Below are 18,937 nucleotides of genomic sequence, written 5' to 3'. Positions count from 1 at the left end.
CGTTAAGCCGTTTTCACGTGATGCGCGTTCAAATAAACAGACAAACAGATAAACAGACAAACAGACAAAAATTCTAAAAACTTTTGGAACGTGTTCTGTTATCGATTCTAAGTATCCCCAGCCAACTTTTTTTCAAATATCTTCCATGTACAGACTTTCGACCGTCTTCAGCTTTATTATATGTATAGAAGATATACACATAGATATTTTCATTCATTCATTCATTCCATTCGTCCCAGGCCAATGACGCTTAGAGCATTTAATAACTGGAGTCGCCTTTAACCCATTCATGGCCACGAACCGCTGAGCGTACACAATACGCCGGGCCACCATACAAACCGTTTTTAGCTAAAACGTATGACTCAGCTTATGGGTCTCGAGCCTGGCGCGCACGGTAAATAAATCGCCGCTTATGAAGCTGGCCAGTTGAACAGCATTATGCAACATTTTTACTAACCACCGTTATTCTGTGCCTATAAAAAAAAACTAATTATTGCAGTTTGGTTAGGCGGGTTCAAATTCCGGTAATCCATAGCCATGGTCACAAAATACGAAATCACTAAACAGCACAGGAGAAGTACAAAGTCGCCCACAAATAAATCGTCCTAGGCCAGACCGGTCGTCAAAGACAAACTATTAGTAATACAATACATATTAGTTAGTGATGACTGTTTCAACCGCCTTGTTATATATTAAAAAAAAAATGAACCCTAACATCATTGTTAGTAGGTAATTGCCTAAGATACAATACAACGATCACCAAATATTATGACATAAAAGTACAGTGGGAGAAAATCCTAGTTGCCTTGCCCCTCATACAAAACAAAATATTATTATACTACGGCTTGGTTCCTATAAAATGTGGCTTACCATCATCCAAACAGTAATCGGTTGTAAAATGGTACAATATCAAACAGCTTCAACATGAAATAAGCTTTAAAACCAGCCAATAAAGTTTATTTTAGCCTGCTACGGAAACATTAGTAGTTTTTACAAGTAGCGCCAGGCCACGGTGACCCATACCTTGAGCCATGTCAATAACTTCTGAAATATATATATTTTTTGTATTTTTTAAATATGGATTTTTCTGTTTGCTTGCATCGCATATGTATCTAGAATTTCAGTATATTTACTATATTGCACTGATAGTAAACCAAACTTGAATATTCTAGACCCTGTTTTCATTAAAAAATACGTGTTTATAATTTTTTTACGTAATATACCTTATAGAAATGGTTTTTAGCTTATATGATACTTACGTTATTACATCAAATTACGTTTCGTTTAAGTTTAAATCACAATTTATTCAAGACTCACATGTGAGTCACTGGCCCTGCGGAACTGTTTGAGCATGACCCATACGCTGAGTCGCTGGCCCTGAATGGGTTAAGAGCTTATCCCTCTGCCGAAAACCTTGCACAATTGTGCTAACTTTTGTATGGACTGACATGGCTATTTGTACGTTACGTAGAAATCATGTAGAAATACCAATACATTTGACGTGCCCCTCCCCCGAAAAAATCGGCAGACTGTTTTGTACAGAAATTACAGCCATGACGTCTCCAGTTATTAAATGCTCTAAGAAATGACGGCACCGCTTTTTGACGTTACGGTGTCAATCACCGTTCTCTATTAGGAAACCGTGCCATATTGTTTATATAGACAACGTTCTAGTGACGTCATTCACCGCTGTATTACGGCCGCTATATAGCGGTGCCGTCATATTATGACGGCACCGCTTTCCTAGGAAACCAGAACTTTAGAGCGTGCGTACCTTGTCCTTGGGCGTGTTGGGGTCGCCAGCCTCTAACGCGAACATCTTCATCTTCTCCTTGAAGGACAGCTGCTCGGGCACCGGCGCCGCGCTCGTCGCAGCCTGCTTCTCAGCCAGCCGCCGCTGCCGCGGGTCCCTGCATCACACACACACACACACACACACACATATTAGCTTTACCGACTACTGTTCAACATTTACTGTTACTGGGCAACATTTGCAACCATGATTGATTGGGCAAAATCTAATATGATCTAGCACCCCAACTTTGTAAGAGACGCTATCACGGTCATGTGTGATAAACGCGATCGTAATACGAATTTAGAATTACCAATTGACATTCATTATTTATTCTTTATTCAGGCAAACACTTAAGTATAAGTTTACAGCTACAGCCAAGACACTTATACTGTTAATTTACAATGAATACTCTGTAGAACTTATAGCTAAGTATCCTTTCTCCGATTCGGTCGGTTTCTTGCTGAGACTCGGTGGAGTACAGCGGGCCAGTAGTACAACGGGCACTAAGGGTGATCGGGTAAGGTAACGTAACATGAACGATTGAAGCTGTACCTGTAGACCTCCTGCGCGCCGATGACGCCGGGCGTGTGCACGGCCGCGGCGGGCGGCGTGCTCGGCGACAGCCCGCCCGACAGCATGCTCTCCGCCTCCTCGATGAAGCGCTGCAACGTAATACATCATATTATACTACATTTACTTTCATTGAGAAGACATATATTATGGCGTTGTATTAATGTTTCCGTGTGTTCCAGTTTTAGAATTCTTTTTTTAAAACGAAATTCGCATGATTTGTGGAACGGAAGATATGCCATAGACTTAGCGTGGTTATTAAAACACAATTGGGATCGGTATAATCTGTTATAATTTAATTTCATTAGGATGATAAATAAGCACTGTAGGGATGTCGATCACTCAAACCCGCTGTAATGTTTGCGTTTGCGTTTAGTTTGTCGAGTGACGTAATAAAGAGTAACGTACGTCAGGGTCCTCGATGGGCGGCGTCTCGTGCAGCGGCGGCGGCGAGGAGGCGGGCGGCGCGGGCGGCGCGGCGCGCTCGTGGAACGACACGCGCTTGTCGCGCGTCGCGCTCGAGCCCGAGCCCGGCGGCGAGCTGGGGACAATATATGTACTTATTAATACATGGGACTTCATTCAGTTTAAGTGCTTTGTTGTGACATTCAGAACACGTTTGGTTTGCCAAACGCACGCCCCGGAACCTTCCATTGCAACATACTCAACCGTAGTAATTGACAAACCGGCTCATCAATAGTTTGAGCGTAGCATATTTCTGACGGCGTCGGTATCCCTCGTACATACAAATTCTCCGTCAAATTTTGTTTTGTACTAACTACCGTCTCTCTCTACGTGTATATGTGTATTACTAACGGAAAGTGGAGATATGTGAGCCGCACAACCGATGAATAATCTATGTCATGACCTCAACTAAGAATCCGGAACCCCGAAAGGTAGGTCACGCGACGGGTCGATGACAGAAAACAAACTGGATGCAAATGTTAATGAAGAGACTACCCAATAAGGGGTGTACTAGGATCGTAGAAGATACGTACTGTGGGGTGTGTGCCTGAGCGGGCTTGGGTTGTTGCGGCGGCGACAGCGCTCTTGCGCGCGTGGCCATGACGGCGAACGACGAGCCGCGCTCCGGCGGCGGCGGCGCCAGCGACAGCGCGCCCAGCGCCTCCGCCGCCTCCGCCTCCGGCCCCGGACCCGGACCCTGACCCGCTCCACTCTGAAACAGGAAATATTTGTAACAAATGCTCATCTAAAACTTCTATTCTTCGTGTACCTTTTAAACGTAAAGAAGCGATTCGACGTCTCTAGGTGGTGTATGAATCCCCCTACCGAAATGGTAGTAAATTTTCTAAAAACTGGACAATATTATCAAGCGTTTCCTAGAAATTACGGAAGTTGGCAACTTAATCCGAAAAAGAAAAGACCCCGAAATTTATTCGAAGATGTCACAAAAAAATGTAAGCAAGTAATCACAGTGTCGTGCGCGTATCCGTTGGTGTGGTCGGTGCGCGGCGCGTGGTTGGTCTTGAGGATGGACTTGGGCGGCTGCGGCGGCTGGGGCTGGTCGGGCTCGGGGTCGGGGTCGGAGTCGGCGGCGTCGGCGGCGGCGGCGGCGGCGTCGGCGTGCTGCACGGCGCGCCGCTCGAACTCGCGCTCCAGCTGCAGCGCGCGCAGCTGCTGGTTCTGGGCCGCCGTCCGCGCCGCGCCGATACCTAGTAGTGATGCTATCGCTGCGTCCCTGCAGAAGTACGATCGTCAACATCGATATCATATCAGCCGTAAAAAACGTTACAAAATCGGCGACGGTTAGGTCATGCAATAATAGTATTTACCAGGATTGTCATATTATAAAATAAGTCAATAGTAATTATAAATCTCTAAATGGTATATTTAAAATAGTTGTTTACCGGCGACTGCGTGCATGGGCGCGGCGCTGCTCCTGCTGGCGCTCGCGCTCCTCGCGCTGCCAGGGGTTGTGCGCGGCCGGCCCGCTGCCCCCGGCCGGCCCCAGCGCCGCGTACGGCCCCGCCGGGCCCGGGGGAGGCTCCAGAGCCGACGCCACGTACCGCTCTATATAACGATATATACAAATATATTCAATTAAATGTCAAAGTAACCCCTGGGGTCCACAAGGCGTCATATAGCGTCCGCAGAAAAGTTACATTCAAATCCCAAGGATGCGAAATAACGCATGCAATTTCATATAAAATGTTTAAAAAGGCATAAACACTAGGGCTTTTGTTTTAGTTGTACGTTTGATTTTAATAGACGCTGAACAACACCATGCAATTAGCTACAGAAAAAAATCACCCGATCGCCATCGGACGATTTTTTTACGCCTACAAACTAGTATAGCATAATAAACGAGTACTAACCGTCATCGGGTTGTATCGTACTCTGTTGCGGTTGCTGGTTGTGTTGGTGATAATGCTCTTCTAGTTCAGACTCTGGTCGTCTTGCTCCCTAAGAGAAACAAAAACAATCAGTTTAAATTCTTAGTCTTCCAACCATCGTCATATAGATACGTGGGCATTTAACAGACACACAATTTAAGTGTAGTCGTACCTGAGGTTTGGGTGCTACTGGCGGCTGCGCGCGCTGCGGCGACGGCGGCCCCGGCGGGTGCCACTCGTACCTAAACAAAACACGATCGGATTGTAGTTGTATGAAATCATTTTACACTAGTCACAAAAAAATAGTTTTAGCATAAATAAACGATACGAATACCTTTGATAGCTACTGTACTTTGATTAGCGATATTAAAATGAAATAAAAATGAAAATATTTATATTCAGGCAACTATTGGCCCATAGATAAATACCTTAAAACTAGCATACATATAAAATATATCTTAAAACTAAAATAAAAACACACAATTATGGCTGCGACGCAGTTCGCAACCCCGCAGTGTCAGGGAGCCGGGCGCGGAACCGCCGGAACTTGACACTCTTCGGCCAAAACTCCTCCTGGGTGGAGGTCGCTAGATGTTCAGTCGGAACGCTCAGCAGAAAAGAATTAAAACTCACACTGTGTCGAGATTCCAACTTCACGACCCTCAGGATGAATCCGGACTTGACTCGCCACAATACCACAATATGATATTGTCTACACGCCACAGTTAAGACACTCACCTCTGCTGTGGCTGATGCTGGTTGTGGTAGAGTTGTTGAGGCGGCGGGCTCTGCACGGGGGCGTGCATGTGCTGATGTTGCTGGTGCATGTTTCCTTGCACATTCCCTTGCATGCCTTGCATGTTCCCTTGCATGTTCTGCTGCATCGCTTGCATGCCCTGTTGCATGTTCGGCGAAATGGGCTGCTGCATGTTTGGCGACATCGGCTGTTGCATGTTTGGCGACATTGGAGGTTGCATGTTCGGCGACATGGGAGGTTGCATGTTAGGTGACATGGGCAGCATGTTGGGATGCATGTTGATGTGGTTGGGGTAGTGCTGCTGGTGCATGGGGTGCACGTGCTGGGGACTCATCATGTTCTGGTGCGTGTGCGCCGGGAGCGTGGCGGCCTTCTGCTGCGCCAGTTGGTACTGCATTTGCTGTCGCCGAGTCACTTCCTCGGACATCTCCGCTAGCTTGGCCGACCGCGCGTTTATGGCGTTCATTTGATTTTGCTGGAAAGAAAACAGTGTGTAATAGGTACGAGAAGTTATTCGCTGCGGAGCCACAGTTGCGCAATAATCTTAAAAGGTTTTCAAGAAAAAGTATCTAGGGTATACATAACGTACTTGATGTTGTTGAGGCGAATCGGGCGACGTCTCGAGAGGCGCGGGGGCGTAGTGCGCCGACTGCGGCCGGTTGCTGCCCGTCGAACTGCGTAACGATGACCATCTGTGATAAAGTGTGTTATTAGTACTCGTAAAATAGTATGATGTGAGTAAGGGTAGCAGATTTCTACTAAACCAGAGACGCTTTGCTTTACATATAGATTTTCGTACATTAACCGGCCTGTTGTTCTCTCTATTGCACGCGCATAGTTAAATTGCTGTCCCGCTCACATGGGAGCATTGACCGCCGGCATCGTTGGCGGGACATCAATATAATTATATACAGCGGGTCAATTTTAACTTTATCCATCGGGCTGACCTGTCGTGCAGGTTGTGATGGGTATGAGCGGGCAGGTTCTGGTAGAAGCCGTCGGCGGGCTGCGCGAGGTTGTGGCTGCTGCGCGACTTGCCGGCCCAAGCGCTCCCCGCCGGCCCCGCCGCGCCCACCTGGCTCACGTTGGCCACGCTGGCGCTCACCGGGTGCATGTTCACACTGAAATCAATACTAGCAGTGTTAAATGTTTCCTTTTTAGGGTTCCGTACCCAAAGGGTAAAACGGGACCCTATTACTAAGACTCCGCTGTCCGTCCGTCCGTCCGTCCGTCTGTCCGTCCGTCCGTCCGTCTGTCACCAGGCTGTATCTCACGAACCGTTGTTGAAATTTATACAGATGATGTATTTCTGTTGCCGCTATAACAACAAATACTAAAAACAGAATAAAATAAAGATTTAAGTGGGGCTCCCATACAACAAACGTGATTTTTGACCGAAGTTAAGCAACGTCGGGCGGGGTCAGTACTTGGATGGGTAACCGTTTTTTTTTTTGCCGTTTTTTGCGTTATGGTACGGAACCCTTCGTGCGCGAGTCCGACTCGCACTTGCCCGGTTTTTTTATTGTATTCATTATGGTTGATATCTGTACATACAATTAATACTTGTGTTATAACTGTTATAAGCTTTGAATATATTTAGTAGTAACTGCTGTGTACAGTGTGTACAGGAACTCTCCTAACGTTACCATTGAGGCCAATTAACATGATACGGGTTTTTCGTACAACTTTGGGTGAAAAATCGAATGACATAGATGCGTAGACAATAATTGTCAAGCCATATTGCCTCGATAGTTTGTATCTGTTTATGTTTAAGACAGCGAAATGCACGTGTATACTGTATAACGATGTCCCGTTTGCATACCGTAGCGGCGCGCTGATCCGCATCCAATGTGGAGGGAGACGTTACCTGTGAGGCAGGGGCTGCGCGGGGTCGGGCGGCGGGTCGGCGTGGTGCAGCGCGGGCGTGCTCTTGCTGGGCTTGACGGGCTCGGCCGCCAGCCGCGACGGCAGGTCGCGCTCCGACGCGCGCCGCGCCGGGCCCAGAGGACCTGCATATCAATACTCATGTCATCCACCATGCCGACATATAGACTAGACATAAAAATTCAAAATCGCTCTCCTTCTTGATTCGACTGGCAAATCATATTACTTTTTGGCAACCGGGTTTTTTAACCTAATTAGACCCCGCTGAATCCGAATTTGCCGGTTGCTTAATCGAAATCTTGACCGGAAGTGAGATATTTGACATTAAAGGTCCCTTTTTTTAGTTTTTCGTAAATAACTCTTAAACGGTGGCGCATAGCAAAAAATCTTCTATTACATAAGTAATCTGCATAAAATTGCCTACAAGAAAGATTCAGTACAATTTTTCGCTAGGATCAATATTCAAAGAGATATTAACGCGGGAAATTTAATTATAATCACCTAAGGTCCCTTTTTTTAGTTTTTCGTAAATAACTCATAAACGGTGGCCAATATCAAAAAATGTTGTTACACGATAATAATCTACACAAAATTTTGAACAAAAAAGATTCAGTACACTTTTTGCAGGGATCAATATTTAAAAAGATAATAAAGAGGGAAAGTTCTAGTATAATAAATTCTAAGTTTCCTTGTTTTTATTTATTCGTTAATAATTTGAAAAGTTTGACTCATAGCAAAAAATATCTTATACATAAATAATAAACATAAAATTTCCTACAAGAAACATGTAGAACACTTTTCGCTAGGATCAATATTTAAAAAGACAGAGCAGCGGGTAAGTTATAAATAATCAATTTTAAAGTCCCTTTTTAGTTTTTTGTAAATAACTCGTAAACGGTGTCCCATAGCAAAATAGGTTTTTAAGAATAAATTATCTACATAAAATTTTCTCCAAAAAATATCTCAAATACTTTTCTCTAGGATCAATATTTAAAGCGATATTAAAGGAAGAAAGTTGATTACAATACCCGCTGCTCTGTCTTTTTAAATATTGATCCTTGCGAAAAGTGTTCTTGTTAAGACCTATCTTAACAGGGAATAGATAAATAGGTATTAGCCAATATAATACCTACTTGCCTACGCCATCTAGGTTAGGGCTCTCAAACTTCTTAGATATTAGACATAAATCACCAGTAGACAGCACCACAGTTCCATAATATGTAAATAAGGTGACATCTACCGAAACTCTTATGTACTAGCATAATTACTCAACAACTTAGTTTAGGTATGTCAGTAGATGTAATAGTTCATAACTAATCAGTAGTGTGGCGCTGTACGTAGCTATATAAGGACCGACTTAGATTTATATAAAATCACTTTTTCCAATCAGCCTTCTGCTTAACATTAAACCTAATGTAGTATATTCCCTGCTTTTATTTGGCCGCCATTACCTCCACGCTGGACAGTTCTACATGTTTCTTGCAGGAAATTTTATGTTTATTATTTATGTATAAGATATTTTTTGCTATGAGTCACACTTTTCAAATTATTAACGAATAAATAAAAACAAGGAAACTTAGAATTTATTATACTAGAACTTTCCCTCTTTATTATCTTTTTAAATATTGATCCCTGCGAAAAGTGTACTGAATCTTTTTTGTTCAAAATTTTGTGTAGATTATTATCGTTTAACAACATTTTTTGATATTAGCCACCGTTTATGAGTTATTTACGAAAAACTAAAAAAAGGGACCTTAGAAGTGATTATAATTAAATTTCCCGCGTTAATATCTCTTTGAATATTGATCCTAGCGAAAAATTGTACTGAATCTTTCTTGTAGGTAATTTTATGCAGATTACTTATGTAATAGAACATTTTTTGATATGCGCCACCGTTTAAGAGTTATTTACGAAAAACTAAAAAAAGGGACCTTTAATGTCAAATATCTCACTTCCGGTCAAGATTTCGATTAAGCAACCGGCAAATGCGGATTCAGCGGGGTCTAATTAGGTTAAAAAACCCGGTTGCCAAAAAGTAATATGATTTGCCAGTCGAAATCGATTTTATGAAAAATAAAACCAGACTAATATATGCCTGAAAGACACAAAATATTCTAACGCGCACTGAGAACTAATGTACATTCAGGCGAGCAAGGGTCATTGTAACGGTATAAGGAAACCTAATATTTCGAGACGCCTGCACTAATGATTAAAAGTAAAATTAAACAATAATATACTAAAGTGTCAGGTATTTCAAAACTGTTGCATGTTCTTGTTCATTGAAGTTCATTTTCGTACCTGATGTAATAAGGGGTTGTACGGTTCAGTAATACTAATACATAAATATAGGGCTCATTATCATAAACGATGCCTCAATCTACTTGTTCTTATTATAATGTGCAGTCAGAGTCATAAACTAGGTAGCATCCAAAGTATTCAAATAGTTCGGTACGCCATACAAATAATATGGTGTACCGAACTATTTGAATACACTCGCGTGCAAAAGTATTGCATCACTTTGCATTTTTTCGTCCGCACCCAATATATTTGTAAACTGGTTAATTTCTCTAAATTATTTTAATGTAATCATGTTCCTTGAAGTTTTAGCTTTACGAAAAGTAAAAAAACATGGAAATCGGCCCAGTATTTTTCAAATTATCGGCATTTCCCGATTTGTGAGCGGTTTCACGTTATCACGCGCACGAGTTGCGTTACCCTTGACCCTTATAAAACGGGGGGTAGAGAAGGGGTTGTTATCAGTCACTTATCAGAAGTCGATCGTTACATATCTCCGCGTATTTTCCCGTGAAAAAGACCTGGAAAAATGGAAACCACTGAAGCTGAAGTCCGCCAAATCATCCAGCCCCTGCAAGCGGGGCGTAGCCAACGTTCAGTACCTGCCGAGCTGAATTTAAGCCAATCTGCAGTTTGCAGAGTTTACCAGAGGTTCCAGGGGACTGGATCCTTTACTTCAAGACCAAGAAGCGGCCGCAGAGAGTGTACACCAGAGAGGGACGACCGCTTCTTTGTCACAACATCTCTCCGAGATCGACACCAGACCAGCATTGCCATCCAGCAGCGTCTGCGTGAGGTACGAGGAGTGGCTGCCAGTGAGTAGACAATAAGAAGAAGACTTAAGAAAGCGAACTTGACACCCAGGAGGCCCGCGGCGGTGCCCAGATTGCTGGCGCGACACCGTACAGCCTAAAGAGAGTTTGCTGAAAATCACAAGGACTGGACCATTGAGCAATGAACCCCAGTTCTCTTCTTGAAAGAGTGCAGAATGTGTTTGAATGGATGTGACCGAAAAGGAAGAGTCTACAGAAGGCCAGAAGAACAGTTCGCTCAATGTTTCTTCTCCGAAAGGGTTGCCTATGGCGGTGGATCCGTAATGTTCTGGGGCGGCATTTCCTACGACGGGCGTACAGAACTGGTTTTCGTGCCTGGCGGGGGCCGTGACAGTGGATTGACCGCTGCCAAGTACATCACTGATATCCCGGAGGAACATGTTGTTCCTTATGCCGGTATTTTTGATGAGGGGTTCATCCTAATGCAGGATAATGTCCCGTGTCATACCGCTAGGGCCACCGCAGCCTACCTTCTCGAAGTGGGCATCGACACAATGGACTGGCCAGCGATGAGCCCGGACCTTAAACCCATTGAACACGTGTGGGACTACCTAAAAAGGAGGGTTCGAAAGCGGAATCCTGCCCTGGTCAATGTTGAGGAGCTGAAGGGAGCCTTGCTGGAGGAGTGGGACGCTATTCCTCATCATCACATTAGAAAATTAATTACGTCTATGAAAAACCACTTGGTTTGTGAAAGGAGGCCTGTGGGTGGCAATACCAAGTATTAATTTAATAATAATAAACGATATTGTATTAAAAAAATGACTTTTATTCTAAAGTTTCCGGATTTATTTTTGGAGCATTATGCGACTACTTTCAGTTTTATGATTTTTTTTAGTCTTCAGATTCGAAATTTCATTGAATTTACCATTTTTCTAATGCGTTACATTATAAGCTTTCAGTTGATACCAAAATTTTCAGAATCGGGTATATAATTACAAAGATATTGGGTGCGGACGAAAAAATGCAAAGTGATGCAATACTTTTGCACGCGAGTGTACTTTGGATGCTACCTACTATATGACGCTGACTGTACCGGTCATACATACAAATTATTCCATCTCAAGAAACTTGAGGCGGAATATTTTATATCCACATAATAATGCTTTCTTATTAAAATCTACTGTTGCAAAAACAATAAAAGTAATTCAAGATTGACGGGCATTTCCTTATTTGTTCCATAATAACTGTAAACCAACGCCGAAAACAAAACGATTCATCATCGTTTAAAAAAATATATGTACTATGAAACAAATTGAAAGCACTCGTTCCTTGCTACCTACCCATAAACAAAATCCCTTGACATTATAATAAGGCTCTGCAGTGATATCGCAAATAAAAACGAAGAAACTAAGACGAAAATAACGACACAGTGATATTTAGTTCTACGAACAAATAAAAGTGTCCGCATGCTCGAACCAAAAAATAAGGTGCTCTCGTGGTAAGTGTGCGCACGGCTATAACACACCTATCATGCGTGTGCGGTCTTACACGGGGCCACGGCGGGGCAGCTGTGGTGCGCGGCCAGCGCGGCGCACGCGGCGCGCCCGCGCACGCTGCCGCTGCTGATGTTGGGGCAGCTCTGCACCACCGCCGAGTACGATTGCCGCCGTGACGCGCCCCAAGAAACGTCCAAAAGGGAAATAGAGCTCTTTTGCGGCAAAATATCCTCGACGACAGGCGCTTTAGAACTCGTTTCGGCGCTACTTTTAAGCGATTCTTTGCTCTGTCTCGTATCAGAGTTGACGCTCGATTGGTTCGATTTCAGTCTTATGTTCTCCAGCGTGATCACTTTGGGTTTTTTTTCTATTATTTCGTTGAATACGTAAGCGTTGGCGTTGTTGTCGGAGTGTTCCTCGGAGGGCAGGTTGGGCAGCTCGAACTCGTTGCCCTGCGCGAGCGTGTCCTCGCTGCCCCGCGACCCGTACCGAGACCAGTCCTCCAGTTGTATCAGAATGCTCTTCACCTCGTCTTCGGACATTTTCGCCCCCTTCGTTTCGCTAGTGTCCGTTATTAACGACTCGTACTGTATATCGACTAAACTAGAGCTAGCGGGTAAATTTTCTTTCGATCTAAAAGTTTTTTCATTACGACAACTAAGATTAGGACTCGACTGGCAGTTTCTCTTGTAGTTTTTGACACAGTATCGCAGGTTGATGTCGTTGAACCGTTTCGTTAGAGCTTTAACCCTACCGAAGGCGGGGCGATACTCGTCGGGCGACTTCCACGACTTACGATCGACGCTATCTAGAACCTGCTTCGCCCCCGCCTCCACCGGAGTCGGGAAATTGCTTCTCCCGAGTATATTCTTATCGTTTATCGTATCGTCGAACGACTCTGACGTAGAATTCGAGGGTTCCGCGGCGCCCTCGGATTTACTAGAATACGACTTCGTCATAGTGAACAACGCTCTTCTTAACCTACAATGTATATCTTCTATTTTGTTGGCATCCTTACTGACATCTAATTTGAGCTCGAGCTTTCTGCTCTGCGGAGTCGGGGGCGCGGGGAAATGTTTCTCGTCGACGTCCATGGGGGAGGAAGGAGTCTGGCAGACGGCGTCGGCCGTCTCGGGCTTGTCGTCGGGCCGGTCGAGGGACATCGAGGGGAGGATTCGGCGGGTCTTGGGCGTAGCGACGCGCGCGTCCTCGAAGATGAACGGTTCGAAGGCGGGCTCGTCGATGTAGGGGATCTGGGGCGCCTCGGGCTGCGGCGTGCGGCAGCACTCGCACGCGCTGACGCACTCGTCGGGCACGGTGCAGCGGCGCCGGAACTGCGGCCGCTCGTCGCGGAACAGCTCGAGCGTGAGCCGCGTGTCGATGGGCCGCATCTGCGGCGGCAGGCGCGGGGGCTCGGCCTCGGGCTCGGCGGCGGCGGGCGGGCAGGGCGGCGGCGGCGGCTCCGGCACGTGGCTGTCGTACGTGGTGTCGCTGCCGGCCTGCTGCTCGTCGAAGTCCTCGCACGTGAACGTGAATATGGGGATGGGGCGCGGCGGCGGCGGGCCCTTCAGCTCGAGCGGGCAGCCCGGCGTGTCCGGGGACAAGTCCTCCTGCAGCTGGTTGTTCTCGCGGTCTAACGTTATGATCAGTCGCGGGATGGAGCCGTGGTAGTGCGGGTGACACTCCTCGCTCTCCGAGGTGCTAGATTCTGTGGACTCGTCTCTGAGGAGGTGACATCGGTCGTGACACGGACGCCTATATCCTGTAATGGAATTAGTGCTTTGAACGACGAATTATATTCGTGTTGAGTTCTGAGCGCCCGTAAATGCGTGACTGTTTTTTGCAACGGATTTGGAGAATCTCAGGACTCAAATATTTGGTAAACACTGAACACAAATGAGCTGTAAACTTAAGAAAAAAAGCCACAGACCGACAAGAAGACTACGACAACAGCAATCACGGATCAAATAAAAAGAGACAAAACTGAAAAAAAAAACAGACATCCGAGCATTTAGTCCGAAAACAAAATAAGGTAAATTACGAAATTTTCGGAATAAATGTCTACAATTTAAAAACATCTCGGTACTCATATGTCATTATAGTAGAGTTCAGAGATGCGCGAGGGTCTAACAGCCGCAACAAAATAGACGAGCGCTGTGCTCGTAACGTTGAAGCGCAAAGTAAAAGTACAGAACCGACAGACTGGGTTTGTAGGATAAAGAGATTGGGAACAATTGGTAATATGGAAATATTTACAGACGGGATTGATACTTGGAGAACTTGGAAGAAAATAAAGGTGACACTTTCACTGGCACTACGTACTACCGACAAGCGGTATAGCGCGTCGCCTAAAAGGCAGTGAAAGAGTGGATAGAACAGGATGGAATGGAAGGATAGGTGCGGGGGAGGGGGGGGGCTGGACCTGCGGTGGCGAGCTCGGAGCGCGGGGAGGCGGGGCGCAGCAGCGCGGGGTGCGGGTTGGTGAAGGTGCCGCTGTTGCGCCGCAGCCGGTGCTCGTACTCCACCTCCGCCTCCGCCCAGGCCGGCTCCAGCGCTACCCAATACACCCGTTAGCGCACATTACACTACATCTACAATATATGTACTTCCACGCGTTCACTGACATGGAATCAACTCATAGATACACTGAAAAGTAAAATGGCCTCTCTGTTGCTTAATCTTTAGAACGCTATATTAGCATTTTGGGTCAATATTCATGCAAGTTCATCTAAATCACTGCGTAACCCCCATAACTGGGCATTTACCGTAAAACTAACCGGTGATAAGTAACCTCTTATATTGTTACAAAGTTTTTGCTTGCTGTATAAATAAATATGTTATAAGAATACATATAGATGTGTTGAACTATCCTATCTATCATTAGACCGGGACACAATATTTCAACAAAAATCCTAAGACATGTGAGCAAATCACGTGAGCAGTTTGCGAGGTTCGCAAATAGACACAATCGCTAGATCTAGAGAGACCTTAAAGGCTGATCGTAAACTCGTGTTTAGCACTGCATTAAGTATATGTATAGAGTATTGAGGCTCACCCTGCTTGTTGTTGTAGGCGGGCTGGTGCAGCAGCGTGGCCAGCCCGTGCAGCACGGCGCCCTGCTTGGCCACCTCCAGCGTCACCGTGGGACCCGTGCGCACCAGGTACTCCGCCGCCTGCCAACATCACTACCATTGTAGTACCAGGTACTGTGTCGCATCTCATATTTTAACATAAAGGAAAATAAAACTTTAGGCGAAATTAAATTAACCCACACAGAACGGGACGCACGATCAATATCCGTCGAGCGAGGGATGTTTTCAAAGACCGAGCCGCTTCGCGTGGCATATTCCTCGCTCTTCTGTGTGAACCCGCGAAATGTGTCGCGGGTAAAGGGTTTCTAAAGAATCTTCCATATACCATTGCATATACGATTACGGACTGCACGTCGATACCGAGGGCGTTAATAACACAGAATGATATGAAATCCGTGTTGAGCGCCCCTCGCATCGAAGAAAACTAAGGCCTCAGCCTAGTGGTACTAGTGTACATCCTCGAAGCCGAAGTCAACCGTCTAAAATAAATGTATGTCGGTCGGCGTGAGCGTCAAGCGTGTACGTTCGAAACGTGCGGTCCGTGGCCTTCGGGCGAGTGGGGTCTTGTTGCGACAAGTGTGTGTTGACGTACCTTCTCCTGCGTGATGCCGACGAGCGACTGGCCGTCGACGGACAGCAGCTGGTCGCCGGCCGCCAGCCGCCCGTCCGCCGCCGCCGCGCCGCCCGGCACCACCGACTTGATGTAGATGCCCAGCTTGCTTTGTCCCGCGCCCTGTCAAATAAATCATGTCATTTATATAAAATTATTATCACGGAAAGTTTTTGTAATCGTGGAAAGATAATGATGAGGTTATGTTGCGCTGAGGCCTCGCTTGTAACTATATAACTGTTTTTGTACGCTTAATATAGCTTGTGAGGCGTCCCTTAAAAATAATAAGTCTTGAACTAGGTACCCGACCTGGATTAAAACCAGATTAAATCATATCATATTTATTTATTGCAACCATGGTATTTTTATAGATATTACAATGTCTGGGTAGTTCTACATGGACCCTGTGAGGGCATAGCAATATTACATGCTTAGGATCTAATCTTAAATCTATGTGTATAATATAAAAGTAAGTCAATTTAGTTTTTTTTTTAGATGAAAGTCGAATTGATCAGAAGACAACTTACCTTAGCGGCAACAATGCTAAGTCCCATTCCATTAGAGTTCTTATTGAGCTGTATGATATGCACGGCCGGATCGGGCGGCCGCCTATGCATGGCTCCGTACCCCGTCATGTAGACGGTCCACACGCCCCGGGCGTGCGGCTGGTGCGCGAGGCGGCACAGGCCGCCGCGCTGCAGCGGCGCCACGAACTCCGCGAGGCCGGGCGGCACGCCGCGGACCACCTCCGCGCTGAAACCGTCGCCGGGGATCAGCAGGCCTACGCCGAGCCATGAGCTCTCTTCTAGCGTTATCTGTAGAATAGAAATAGAAAATATTTATTTGGCGTAAAAACATACATAGGTACAGCAAATTAAATAAGTACAAAAAAAACGTACACCAAACAGGATGCCGCTCAGCATAAGCAGTGTCTGTAAGACACGGCGCTGGTTTTCAGGGCACCCAAAATTAAAACTAAAACTTAAAACTAATACAGAAACAGAACAAGACAGAACACTAGTAAGAAAGAAGGAGAGAGAGAGAGAGAGAGAGAGAGAGATCACATTTATTTCTCATAGTATGCTCATAGTAGTCATAGTTTACAAATGTTTTTTTTTTTGGAATATGTCCGCTTAGTTATAAACTTTGTTGGGTTGCGAGTAAATACTGTTTTAGGTTGTACTTAAAAGAGGTAACGGATTTGCAGTTTCTGATTGGTGGCGATAAATTGTTCCAACATTTCGTTGCAGCATATCGGAAGCTGCCACGAAAAGCGGACGTACTGTATTGCGTAACGTTAAGTTTGAGAGCACCTCGTACATGACCTTTCGAAAACTTAAGTTTTTCAAAAAGATAAGACGGCTGTTTATCGCGAATGATTCCAAAAAGCAATGAAGCAAAGTGCAAAATACGTCTGGCAGTCATATTTAACAGATTATTACGGTTCAAAAATGGTGTGATGTGAGAACGGCTAGGAACAGAGAAGCAAAAACGGGCACAAGCATTCTGAATGCGTTGAATTAATACCGAAGTACGCGCCAGCATACACCCCCCAAAGACTGCATCAGCGTAACTCAGTTCAGGCAGAATAAGCGTGTCACACAGGTTTATGCGTAAATCGACGTTAATAAAATCACGGACGCGATATAATACTTTAAGCCTATAAAAACAGTTGCTGACTAGTTCTAGAGCATGTTTTTCAAATCGCATCTTACTGTCCATAAGCAGACCTAGATTTCGAGCCATAAAAACGCGCTCCAAAACATTCAAAGTAAAGATTTAAAATATTAAAAAGTGTCGTAACGAATTTAAAATCGTATGAAATTTATTTGCGAGTGGATAAAATACGAGATGGCTTTCATCATGCAAAACGACTTCGTGCATTAAGTAGTGAAGGTGCTGTAACTTCAAAATGGTTCAAGACACTAAGGGTCAGTTGCACCGAACCGTCTCTCTGTTAAAGCGTTCGCGTAATCTTATTGTAAGGGAAGTTTCACGTCCCTCGCTTGAGATATATAAGTTTTAAGAGATGTATACATGAATGCAATAAATAATTTTGATTTTAGTTCATCGCTGGGTCACTTTGACCAGTCCGCTAATTGTGGTCGGTGCAACTGGTCCAACGTGTTCTGTTCGTGGACCGTTGGGCACGTCACCTCGCGTCCGTCGGCGCGGCACAGCTCGTCGGCCAGCGCGCGCGCGTGCAGCGCGGCGGCGTCCGCGACGTCGGGCGGCGCCAGCGGCGTCAGCAGCGCGCGCACTTGCACGGAGTTCAGCTTGAAGCAGGCCGCCAGCGCCGCGCGCACCTCCTCTGCCGTGCGGTACGTGCCGCTGATCAGGCGGGCTGGAAATGGACATGTTTTTTATTGTGACCGTGAGACACCAATGACTGAGTAATGTTTTGTCTTAAAAATTTTGCAAAGTCCGAACATTAAAAGCGGCGCAAAGGCAGGCAATATATGTAAAAAGTAATAAATGGCGCATAAATTACCTACTCAGTTTCTACATAGAAATTTTCTCAAAAATGGACGGCAAAGCCGACTTTGCCGTTTAAAAAATACGTCGCGAAGTGCGGAGTTTATGGTAAGTCAAAAATTAAATAGTTAAAAACATTGCAGTCTCGATTTTCGTACTGCAATGTTGCATACAAATTCCATTAATTGTCGAATTCCAAACTTTTTAAAAGTTTAAATGGCCATATCAAATGAAGGCAACGTCGCGAAGTGCGGAGTTTATGGTAAGTCAAAAATTAAATAGTTAAAAACATTGCAGTCTCGATTTTCGTACTGCAATGTTGCATACAAATTCCATTAATTGTCGAATTCCAAACTTTTTAAAAGTTTAAATGGCCATATCAAATGAAGGCACAGGCCCATCAGCCAAACAGATGGTAAGTACTTATTATTATAATGTTGGTATCGCGACTATTTAGCTGTCTCAAATATAATAGCTCGGCGTATTTTCGGCAGAAAAATACACTTCTATTTTAAAATTTAAAAAATAATAAGGCGGCAAAGCAAACTTTTTCAATTGTTTCTACTTTTTTCTATGAAAATGTTTAAAACGAATCCTCAGCCTGCAAGTAGCTACTTCCGAGCCTCGACAATAATGTACTATTGAATAGTCCATGCGTTTCCAGGTTTATAGACGTAAACTTGAAAATAAAGAAATCTAGGACACAATATTTTTCGAGCGCCTTTAACTGTAGCTAACACAGCCATGTTTAAGGGCCAGTTGCACCAACCACATTTGACAGACTGATCAACGTCAGCCGGCGCGCCCCGGCGCTTTACTATGAAACTTTCCAT

At 45.0% G+C, this 18,937-nt stretch overlaps 1 protein-coding gene across 2 annotated transcripts in view; it reads right to left on the bottom strand.

The window, feature by feature from the left end:
• Positions 1 to 18,937, bottom strand: part of LOC134793473 (afadin) — a 125,755-nt gene that overhangs the window by 5,364 nt on the left and 101,454 nt on the right. The window contains exons 19-35 of one of the 2 annotated variants that reach the window (XM_063765056.1): positions 17,786 to 17,973; positions 16,157 to 16,444; positions 15,612 to 15,752; positions 14,983 to 15,100; positions 11,980 to 13,689; positions 7,344 to 7,485; positions 6,424 to 6,597; positions 6,066 to 6,168; positions 5,458 to 5,951; positions 4,892 to 4,961; positions 4,702 to 4,789; positions 4,234 to 4,396; positions 3,800 to 4,064; positions 3,364 to 3,542; positions 2,774 to 2,906; positions 2,348 to 2,457; positions 1,775 to 1,910 (exon numbers count right to left, since the gene is read on the bottom strand). In XM_063765056.1, coding sequence (XP_063621126.1) covers positions 1,775 to 1,910; positions 2,348 to 2,457; positions 2,774 to 2,906; positions 3,364 to 3,542; positions 3,800 to 4,064; positions 4,234 to 4,396; positions 4,702 to 4,789; positions 4,892 to 4,961; positions 5,458 to 5,951; positions 6,066 to 6,168; positions 6,424 to 6,597; positions 7,344 to 7,485; positions 11,980 to 13,689; positions 14,983 to 15,100; positions 15,612 to 15,752; positions 16,157 to 16,444; positions 17,786 to 17,973 — 4,502 coding nt within the window. The remainder of the gene's footprint in view (positions 1 to 1,774; positions 1,911 to 2,347; positions 2,458 to 2,773; positions 2,907 to 3,363; positions 3,543 to 3,799; positions 4,065 to 4,233; positions 4,397 to 4,701; positions 4,790 to 4,891; positions 4,962 to 5,457; positions 5,952 to 6,065; positions 6,169 to 6,423; positions 6,598 to 7,343; positions 7,486 to 11,979; positions 13,690 to 14,982; positions 15,101 to 15,611; positions 15,753 to 16,156; positions 16,445 to 17,785; positions 17,974 to 18,937) is intronic. The other variant, XM_063765057.1, reaches the window with a different exon arrangement.

Source organism: Cydia splendana, chromosome 9 (assembly GCF_910591565.1).
Source record: "Cydia splendana chromosome 9, ilCydSple1.2, whole genome shotgun sequence".
Taxonomy (NCBI): domain Eukaryota; kingdom Metazoa; phylum Arthropoda; class Insecta; order Lepidoptera; family Tortricidae; genus Cydia; species Cydia splendana.
Note: the sequence above shows the minus strand (reverse complement) of the source record. Positions and strands in the feature narration are given on the sequence as shown.